The sequence below is a fragment of the Brachycentrus maculatus genome, unplaced genomic scaffold, assembly GCF_059751285.1.
Source record: "Brachycentrus maculatus isolate JH-2025_06_01 unplaced genomic scaffold, ASM5975128v1 h1tg000258l, whole genome shotgun sequence".
NCBI lineage: Eukaryota > Metazoa > Arthropoda > Insecta > Trichoptera > Brachycentridae > Brachycentrus > Brachycentrus maculatus.
In genome coordinates this window covers 381,433-392,742 of record NW_028281009.1, presented here as the reverse complement: position 1 = coordinate 392,742, position 11,310 = coordinate 381,433, and the positions used below count along the sequence as shown (strand labels likewise).

The 11,310-nt window shown below is 27.9% G+C and overlaps 1 protein-coding gene and 1 long non-coding RNA gene across 2 annotated transcripts in view; both read left to right on the top strand.

Annotated features, from left to right (window-relative positions):
- Positions 1–3,567: 3,567 nt before the first annotated feature.
- Positions 3,568–11,310, top strand: part of LKRSDH (lysine ketoglutarate reductase/saccharopine dehydrogenase) — a 166,411-nt gene continuing 158,668 nt past the window's right edge. The window contains exon 1 of the mRNA XM_088265775.1: positions 3,568–3,898. Coding sequence (XP_088121901.1) covers positions 3,827–3,898 — 72 coding nt within the window. The 5' untranslated portion in view covers positions 3,568–3,826. The remainder of the gene's footprint in view (positions 3,899–11,310) is intronic.
- On the top strand, positions 4,791–10,287 carry LOC148305913 (uncharacterized). Its single transcript, XR_015838070.1, has 3 exons — positions 4,791–4,916; positions 7,523–7,575; positions 10,234–10,287. It is a non-coding gene; the product is annotated as an uncharacterized LOC148305913 (long non-coding RNA).

Genomic DNA, 11,310 nt, shown 5'->3' with positions numbered 1-11,310 from the left:
AGCTGCTTCAACTTATCTCGTTAGAACATTTTGAATGGGTCGACTCAATCTTAACCTATGTGTGATAAAATTAAACATTAACAGCTGCGGTGGCGGTAAAGAGGAAAATTATTAAATTAATATTTTTTGGTTTTTACTAAAATTATTGCGGTTGTACTTTCACTTAATAATTAAGAAATGCATTTCGAAATTTCAAAATAAATGAAAAAGAATATTTCGGAAATCTTGGTATTTACAGGGCTTATGACCTGTCATAGGCTGGTAAAGTGATCACTTTCAACACGCGTAACATTTACCATTCTAGAGATGATTGATAACCACACTACTCTAATTTTGGAACTCCTACACATATCATTAATCTAATGACGCTTTATGTGTGAGTTCACTGGAGTCATCTATGGCTGGTTTCAGAAAGCTTTTATTTATTGGGACCTTTTTATTTCACCATACATGGCTTCAGTGAACACATAGAGAAATGAGATTAATGATTTACGAGTAGCGTACGAGTATGTAGGAGTTTGAGTTTGAAGTTGAGTTGTGAGGTTTTCAATCATGGGTAGAATAGTGAATGTTACACCTGCATAATGTGATCACTAAATCAGCCTATGACAGGTCATAAGCCATGTAAATACCCAGATTTCCATATTCTCCTTCATCTATGTTATGATATCAAAATGTAAAAATTACTCAAAATAAAGTAATATTCATATATTATTTATTACACACATTCACTACCATTTTAGACATATAAGTATAAACTAAATATACTATAGAATACCTTGTACACAATAAGAAAAGAGAATATTTTTAGGCAAATAAAAATATATACAACATTTTGAGTGTGTCCAAATACTTGTTCACAAAATCTGGATTATCTCCAATTACAGGAGTTATTTTCATATTATTTTTTAACATCTCATCAAAGATGAAGAAGAATATGGCAGTCTGGGAATTTACCCCGTAAATGCCCAGACTTCCATATTCTTCTTCATCTTTGATGAGATGTTAAAAAATAAAATGAAAATAGCTCCTGTAATTGGAGATAATCCAGATTTTGTGAACAAGTATTTGGACACACTCAAAATGTTGTAAATAAATTATCTGGTCAAATTATAAGCTTAATAATAAAAATGAAAATGGTATTTTCTGGCGTTTCTCATGTGTGTGATTATAATCCAGGATTCGGACCTCACATACTAATATAAGAGTTTCTGCTTAGTAAAAAGCTTCTTTACATCTCACCAATAGATGTCTCTAGCGAAGTTCTAGTGATTCAAGAACAAGGTTTCTAAATTGGTTCATATATATAGAACTTCCAAGAATTTGAGTAGTGTGGTTGTCAATAATGGGTAGAATTGGTGAATGTTACACGTGTGTAAAGTGATCACTTAAACCAGCCTATGACGGTTGTCAGCCCCGTAAATGCCCAGACTTCCATATTCTTCTTCATCTTTGATGAGATGTTAAAAAATAACTAAAAATATTATCAAAAAACATCTTAGTGGAGAAACCCATATTTGTGAACAAGGATTTCTGCACATCCAAAAATGTTGTGAATATAGGAGTATACTAAAACTATAAATGTACGCAAACTTATATAAGCTGTCATTAAAAATAAAATTTTAATGTTTAATTTTTTTGAGCATCTTAACCTAATATCTCAGGAGTAGTTGCTTGCAATATTTATTTTTGTGTACTTATTTATTATAATGTATTTCGAAGTGTTTGGGCTGCGTACACTGGGCAAAGGAAAAATGATTAAATAATTCGACGCAACCCTTGAAAAAGCCATCAGTTTTATGCTCATGACCTAAAAGGTGTAAGTAATGTCGTCGTTGGCACCATTCTGTGCTATAATATTATGTTAGGTGAAAACGTTCACCAGTGTGTGATATTCGCATTAAATAATGCACTACCTATCTTGAACTGTAAGAAGTAAATATTACAAGTTTGAATTTAATGATTTAAATTTGATACTTTTCATTTGAATGGTGTTCACATAAAAAATATTGATATTACTTTAAAAAAACATAATTTTTCGAAATTTATATATATATATATATATATATATATATATATATATATATATATATATATATATATATATATATATATATATATATATATATATATATATATATATATATATATATATATATATATATATATATATATATATATATATATATATATATATATATATATATATATATATATATATATATATATATATATATATATATATATATATATATATATATATATATATATATATATATATATATATATATATATATATATATATATATATATATATATATATATATATATATATATATATATATATATATATATATATATATATATATATATATATATATATATATACAAAATTCAAGATTAAAGCTGTCAAGAAGGTAAACATTATGGAATTGCCAGCTCTTTTACTACAATGTTTACAAGTATCGTAAGACTTGAAAAAAAAGATTAAACAGAATTTTTAAATTGGTGGATGGAGAATTAAAATATGCGAATTAATGCTTAGTAATAAAACAAATTAATAACTATTTAAACAGTTAAATGAATAAATTTTAGTGTGAATTTTATTATATTGAAATAGTAAAATATCTAATTATAATTTGAATTCGCGTTTTGCTTCATGTATGATATGCATTATTTCTGTTTGATATAAAATTAAAACACTTTTAACGTTGAAATTTTAAACTACATTTCATTTTAAAATGTTCATTTTGAAAATATGTAATAAAATAACCTTTGAATTGTGATATATATTTAGAAAAAGCTCATTTCAAAGATTTAAAGACTAATAAGAATACCTATAAAAGTCAAGATTATTTCAAGATTATTTCAAAAGAATTTGTTAACACAAATAATAATTATCTGTCATACGTGAACATATTAATGCTTTCATTTAGAAATGTCTAAATATTAATATCATTACTTGTTTTACAAGAGTAAAACAAAGAAAATACTAAATACCTGATATTAAGAGAAAGAACAAACAACCTTACTTTTTTGCGAAATTAACTTAAATTCACTTCAAATAATGGTCGTGAATTTTTTAATTTTGTTTTCGTTACTTAAAAATATTATTTCATCTTCTATGTGCTTGTTTGGCGAATAGACTATGTGGAAGGGAAATTGAACGTGTTTTTTTTCAAAAGCATTTTTACCATATGAAAGCATTAAAAAGCTGAAATATTTGCTTTTAAATGTGATAAACATAAGTACTTTCTAAACAAATATTTGTGTAAGAATTCTTTAGAAAAAACTGCATTTTCATAAACGATCAGTTAGTTGAAAAGTACAGAGGCAACGATTTTGAAAAACATTTATTATGTTCTATTCAAAATCATATAGTAATAATCAAGAAATATGTACAAAGATTAAAAAAATCTTTTTTGAATTGACCAATTCAGTCTCCGTATAGTTACCAACATGTTTATTTTAAGAATGTTAATGACACAGTTAAAAGGAGATAACGAAAAACCGTAAAAAATACATCTAAAATTTAGTAAAATTTTCCACGTCTTTGATATGTTTTTTGTTAACATAAATTTAGTTAGTAATTTTGTGTAAACGGGGGAGATAACATTTTGCGTCACATGTCGACGAGCATTGTCCATTGATGTAATATTCGTATTGTTTGTACTCGGCAGTAAATTTAGGCGTTACGAATCGTTAGGTCTCAGCTTTTTGTTTCGGTCATAAAGTGTCAAATGTGAGCTCCCCCCCCTGTATAATTCCGCCGTAGTTTTGATATATTTTTCCCGCCGGGCTTGAGTGAGAAAAAGCGGCTGTTATTATGTTACCCCTATTAAAATGGGTAAAGGAAACGCCCGGGAGAGTGAAATATATTTGGTGTCGTTCTAAACACGTAAGTTGCTGAAAAGTTTTCATTTGCTTTGCCAGAATCGTGAGCTTCTTATGTGAGCTAAATCAAGGGTTAATGGAGAATATACATATATGTAGGACGGATTTGCGTACGTGCAAATAAGAAAAATTCCTTTCTATTCTATCGATTTTTTTAAAACTGTTGTAGAGAAAATTTGTTTCAGCTGTTGTCAGTAAGAGGGTTTTGAATGAATAATACCCGTGTTCTCAAATTCTGTTAATATTTGATCTTGTATCGAAAATTTTATACATTCAAAGAGATTAAGCTATTCCTCGACCCCATTATCCTACCCTCATTAAGCTTAAAACCATATACATTTTTCGAGTAAATTGCTTTCACCCTGTATCCCATGTGCTTAAAATAGAAATGCAGCCCGTTTCATTAAGTTTAAAAACATTTTCAACCATAATAAGTATTTTTCTTTATTAAATCTTTATATTTTGTATTTTTTCAAAGCTTTTATTCGTTTGAAAAAGGTCACAAACGATAATATTTTTTTTGATTTGTGAGTAAAATTACTTTAAAAAAAATCTTTTTACACTTTGAAAATACGACAAGTAATATCTTAAAACATTGCTATAATGTATAAAACTATGATAGATCGGAGATATTAGAAGAATGCACTTTCATCCATTACGTTAAAAATAATAATTAATCTCTTATATGTAAAATACCTATGGGAACTATATTATAATGCGGGTGATTCGTTACTGTGAATGATTGCTTGATTTTTAAAATAGGTACTTACCCTTTTTGGCGCAAATTATTATAATAATGATTTCGAAATTCCCCAACTCATAAAATTTTGAAATCAGAAAATTATAATTGTGATTTTATAAAATTTATAATGACGCCTTATGTCTTTATCATTGATGAGTTTTTGACGCTTGTCAATTTGACGGTATCATTATTGGTGTAAACAATATATGAAATAAAGTGTAGTAACGCACATGTTTTCAAAATTCAGTGGGATGTTGGTTGCATTTGATGCCAGGTCGAGGTAACTGAATGCTATGATATTTGATAGTAAATTTATTTTTATATTATATGTCCTTTGAGTCGTAATTAAAAACGTGATATAAGAAAAAACGTGAAGCTACAAAAAATTCTCGTTAAATTTAAAGTACTAGGAGTACGTTAAAATATGGTCTCTCCTGCATAGTGATTATTTTAAGGAAAAATGGGGACTTTTAACAGACTAGAATGAAACCACGATATAACTTGTATGCCGGGTTAATTACTACAACTTTGAAATCCATGTTTTCGAGTTAGCAACTTACAATATAACCTTATTTTGTAATCTGTAATTGGGTCAATTATATAACATACATCATTGATATCATAAATATTTTTTATGGTGTTATTATAATCATATTATATATTCTGAATACTTAACATATTTATCAAATTATCAATCTTATATTTCCATTTCCTAAGACGTTATAATTTTAATTTACTAAGCGATTTCTTATAACTTTATATTATAAGATAAAAACTAAACATGATTATTTGTTACATAAACATACAGAACAAGTGATGAATTCATATAGACCAAAATTATGAACATTGTTTTTGGTGAGGTATGTACAATATATATGTTTTTTAAGATTTCTGTATATTTACTTACATATGTGTAATTTATTATAAAATTAGTATATCTGTTTAGAATCAATAAATTTAACGTGAATCTTTATTTGTGAAAAAATATAGTTTCACTCACAAAGTCTTTAGAACAATTATTGTAAAAACAAAACATGATAATACGACGTGGAAAGTTTAAACATTATTTATCGAAGCGAAAACTGAAATTATTGCACGGTAAAATATCGAAAGATAGTTTATTGTATGTACAATATTTTTTAAAACACAAATAAGTCATAACTTCTGGCTTTTTCATAAGATTCAGAGACCACTTGGGCACCGATTTGACACGATTGAAAAGATAAAAACTGAATCGCTTCTCATTTTAAAGGCAATTCCGAACACCTACTTAAACAATTGTTTCTAGGATTTTTATCTAAAATAAAAATTATGTAGAAAATTGAAAAAATCTAGTATCTCGCTTGGTAATGGAACGGAATCAAGGTTATTGACTCTTAATTTAATATTGTATAAGCGAATGAGGATAAGAATATTTAAGGACTAAAAATACATCGAAATTAATTTCGTAATAATTTTATTAAGTTTCCTTCCAAAACTCTCACTTACTTTTCACATAATTTTCTTACAAATAAATAATAATATTATCATACAGCAAAAAATCCACTTAAAGATATTATCTTCTATGTACTTGGCTGTGAATAAACTGAATTTGTTTGCCCTCGAGAAAATTGCGTACCGGCGTATGAAGTTGAATATTTTCCTCATTCTTGTTTATCTCTCCTCGCGAAATGTAGGTAGAATAAATATTTGCCGAAACGATTTTTTTCTTGAAAACATTACGGTTATTAGTTTTGTTTGCTAAATAATGAGTTAGGGATCTTTAAAAAGATTGAAAAAAGTTGATAATTTTTTAAACAGGTAGTTTGAACGTGTGGAGCGAATGGATGGAGAAAGAATTACTAAGAAAACATATATTTTCCAAATCAAATGAGAAAACTGAACGGAGAGAGCCAATAAATACTTGGTACGAAAAAATCAATCAGAACCTAAAATCTGGTTTTATGGATGCATAGGAAGCTGAGAGTGTATGCCTCTCTGATTACCTTTTTAGTAACGGCTTGATGGTAGCAGTAGTAGTAGTACTAATTGTAAATAACACGCACATGTAGGTTTTCTAAAACCTGTTCATGTGAAAATGAATACATGTACATACGTGGAGGTCCTCACCAAATCGTTACTCTTCCATTATAAATGATTTAAAGTAATCTAGCTTGTAAAACGTTATGTTTTGGTGCGATTTAATCAATTCATATTGGTAACACATAGGATTGGTCACGTTTTTATCGAAACTTTAATTGATATTTGGATACAATATAGTTAACAGAACAGATTTGCATTTAAAGGATTTTTTGTGCAATATTAGAAATATAACTTTTTGGTGAGCACCTCCACATATGTATTGGGTATAAAAAAGATTAAACGTATCCTACTGTTAGGTGCTCCTTGACCTAGTGATCTTTTTCTTTGAAGGGTTCAAAACCCTCATCATTTATCTACTCGCATTGCTGAGATCAAACTTTTCCCTAGGAAAATAGCGGGATAGCGATGACCTGAAAAAATGATGTAAGAAAGTAAAAAAAAGCGCTATTCATTTATTTATAACTACATGTATTGGACACGAGTTACTGTGGCTCAGTGTGATTAAACGCAAAATAAATACAATAGAAACCACGTTCATATAATATATTTGATTTCTCTTTACTCGTAAAGCAATGAAAATATTTAAAAATCCACTATGAGCATTAAGCAGGGTTGCGTATATTTCTCTTACGTTCAATAGATGTCACTGCCATTGTGGTTAAAATAATCTCAGGTCAAAACACGCGCCTATTCGAACGCCGCGTCGAATTTTTCAAAATAATCAGTAACTTAAGGGAATTTAAGATAACATTTACATTTTTTACTTGTATAGAAAGGTAATTTTTTCCTCTTCTTATTTTTCAGTCACTGTCGTTCCCTAATTGGACGACCTCCCTCCTCCTCTTCCCATCCTCTCTGTGAGCAGCACTTCTTATCCAATGGGGTTCAGCCACTTTTTTACTATCTGCCAATCGGGTTTGTGGCCGGCTTATGAGTCGGTTCCTATACTATGGTCTACATGTTGTTATTTGCAAGGGAAATTAATATTTATATATATATATATATATATATATATATATATATATATATATATATATATATATATATATATATATATATAAATATATATGTATATATATATATATATATATATATATATATGTATATATATATATATATATATATATATATATATATGTATATATATATATATATAAATATATATGTATATATATATATATATATATATACATATATAAAAATATATATGATTAAAGAAAACACTTGTTTTTTACCACTTGAGTTTTATTATAGACTACATGTTTGGAAAGTAACTTTACTTTACTTTCCCCTCTCCTTATTTAAAGAACAATTTTATATTTTATATTTTAGTTATTATATAGACCTGAATGATGGAAGTTTAACTTCTGAAACATTTAGTCTATAATAAAACTCAAGTGGTAAAAAACAAGTGTTTTCTTTAATCATTGTAACATGTCTTACCACAAAGTTAATGCCGAAACAATAAATAAAATATATACATATATATAAATATATATATATATATATATATATATATATATATATATATATATATATATATATATATATATATATATATATATATATATAAAATATATATATATATATATATATATATATATATATATATATATATATATATATATAAATATATATATATATATATATATATATATATATATATATATAAATATATATATATATATATATATATATATATATATATATATATATATATATATATATATATATATATATATATATATATATATATATATATATATCGATCCGGTGGCAGTTAGGCTTATCAGAATGAATTGATAATGTACACATGTTGTTTGAGGACCATTCCACACTTTTTCATCGATATGCTTCTTAAGAAATCGAAAAAAATTAAATCGGCCCACCCTAATGCAAACACGTAATTATATCCCAAAGTAAGGAAGGTAGAATATTTCTTCTTCAATTCTTTAATTGTTCTACGGTGTTGTTGAACAAATGCAGTTGAGATTGATTGTGCAATCAATTAGTAATGGAGGATTTGTAATTAGGAGACTAGGATTATAGAGTGACCAATTTGTACGGTGCATGGCCAGTGGGCAACTATAGAGATAATTAGTGTGGAAACTGCTGAAATTTAGTCCGCATAAACTGGGTCAATTAGTTTGATTGATAATTAATATAATATCGATACGTTACCACTACAGTATCTCTTTTTTTATATACAGGATAGTTAAACCTATTAATTAATTTTTACTAAAACTTTACTAAGTAAATACCACTGTTTCTTAAAATATAACGTGTCACGTGATCCGATGGATTTAGCATCATTATCAAACATATTACATTATATCATACGGTGTCAAAACAGACTTAAGGAAAAAAACTGCAAAGTGACTGCCGAATCAATTAAAAATAAGTTTTAGTAGTCAAGTCAAAATTTTAACGAATCGATGAATATGAATGATTTTAAAACACACATTTTCGGTTGTCATCGTTGTCATGACTCCAACCCTGTTTTAATCGCCATTTCTAATTATGCCTATTTTGATTGTAAGGATGAGTATGGTGATAGCAAACTTTAAAAGGAATTAAATTGTGAAGGGTGGTATTGTTTGCATGCTGAAGTAGTGATTGTCCTGACGAAGAGACGGGTACGTCTCGAAACCGGTAGACACAAAAATCTCGGTGAGCGGTTAAATACTAATATTATTAATATTTTTGTAAAAAAATAACTAAGTAGGAATTAAATTTGTTACGATTTTTGTTTTTACTATTTTAACTTTTTTGTTTTCATTATCATTTTATTATTACATTGCGGGTTATTCCTTTAAAAAAGAAAAAAAAAGAAAAACATAAAAAAATAAGAGGGATGTATTCAGATCGAAGTGGATATATCGAATACATCGTACTCATTGATCACCTTGTTTTTATATCATTAATACTTATGTTAAATCAATCAATGCCGAATCAATGCAGTACCCTATGCATTACCTGAGTGCTAACAGGGGTTAGAGAAAAAAGAATAATATTGTACATCCATGAGTAAAAAAAACTACTTTTCCAGATAAGGATATATATAATTTTTACAAGGAAAACGTTTTTTCTAAAGAATTCCGACTTTCACGTCAACATATACTTACGTGAAAATTAATTAGCATAAATATTCACGACTTTTACACTTTTCACGTATTTTTATTACACTTTTTCGGGTTTTTATGTTTTGTGTGTCGAAACTATTATTAACTGAAACGTCGTCTAATAATAGTTTCGACAAACAACTCCAAATTAATTCATAAAATATTTTACATTCAGTACAAGTTAAAATGTAAAGAAATTTGAGTTGAAATATTTGCTTTATTATCTAAATAACTCGTAAAAAATATTTAAATTCGCTTCATTTTGAGATTTTCAATTCAAAAAGGGAAAAATAATTAATGCATTTTTTTGTAACCAATCAAAAATAAGAACATCACGCATCGGATGACAAAATATTGCCATTTTCCATGTTGTCACAGAGCTAACTGTTTCAGCGGAAGCTTCATTAACGCATTGATTAATCGGAGGCTATTAACACAGAGACCATAACTGGCAGATGGATGATGTGAGATGATTAATACTTCTCACCCAACAACCCTATTATGCATAGCCCCCAGCACCAAATGAAAATGAATCATTTTATGGTGATACATAATTTGTTAAACGATCGAATATTGTTTTTAAAAAGTCCATTTTTTTATTAACACAAATACGGGATTTATCTCTTGAAAGATAGGTATCAGGATTAACTCTCACAGAAACGAATCATTTTTATATAAAAATAATCTTTTTTTAATAGGACCTAATGTTTAATTGACTTTAATGAATTCTACAAAATTTTTGACATCTCAATATATCAAAATCAAACCCTTACCCGCACCCCGATGGTGCATAGGGCACTACATCGTATAAACGCAGTGTTGCTTGATCGTTAACACGTGAAGGAAAGGTGATCAGCCCTCCACTTCAGGTACAAGTCCAGGGTTATATTAAATATATATTAGAGTAAAAAAATCGCTTATATTTATTAAACCCCCCACTGGGAATCGAACCCGGAACCTCCAGAACGGTACCCGAGCGTGCTGACCATTACACTACGGAGGCAGACGAATGATGGATCTAGGAGTTTCAAAAATTCTTCAGAGAGCTTCTCTCATCTCACAAAAGATGTCTCTAGCAAAATTCTTGTTAATTCGTTTCGAATTTGAACAATATATTTATAAGTTTTAAGAATTTGAGTAGTGTGGTTGTCAATCATGGGTAGAATGGTGAATGTTGCACACGTGTAAAGTAAAATAACCCCTAAATGCAAAATACCCAGATTTGTGACAAGTATTTGAATACATAAAAATATTGCTAATAATTTCTAGCTCCGGCTTATGTAATATCGCTAATAACGTCCCTACCCAGACTCCAACTATGAAATACGTGAGAAAGTTTAATCTTTATGATAAAGTTATTTTATTTTCTTAATGTAATTCATGGGCGAATTTTTTCGGTAAAAACACCCGCCATATGGAAGTTTTTGCTCATTTACAGGCTTTAAGGGTAGCTACAGTGTTCATTTCATA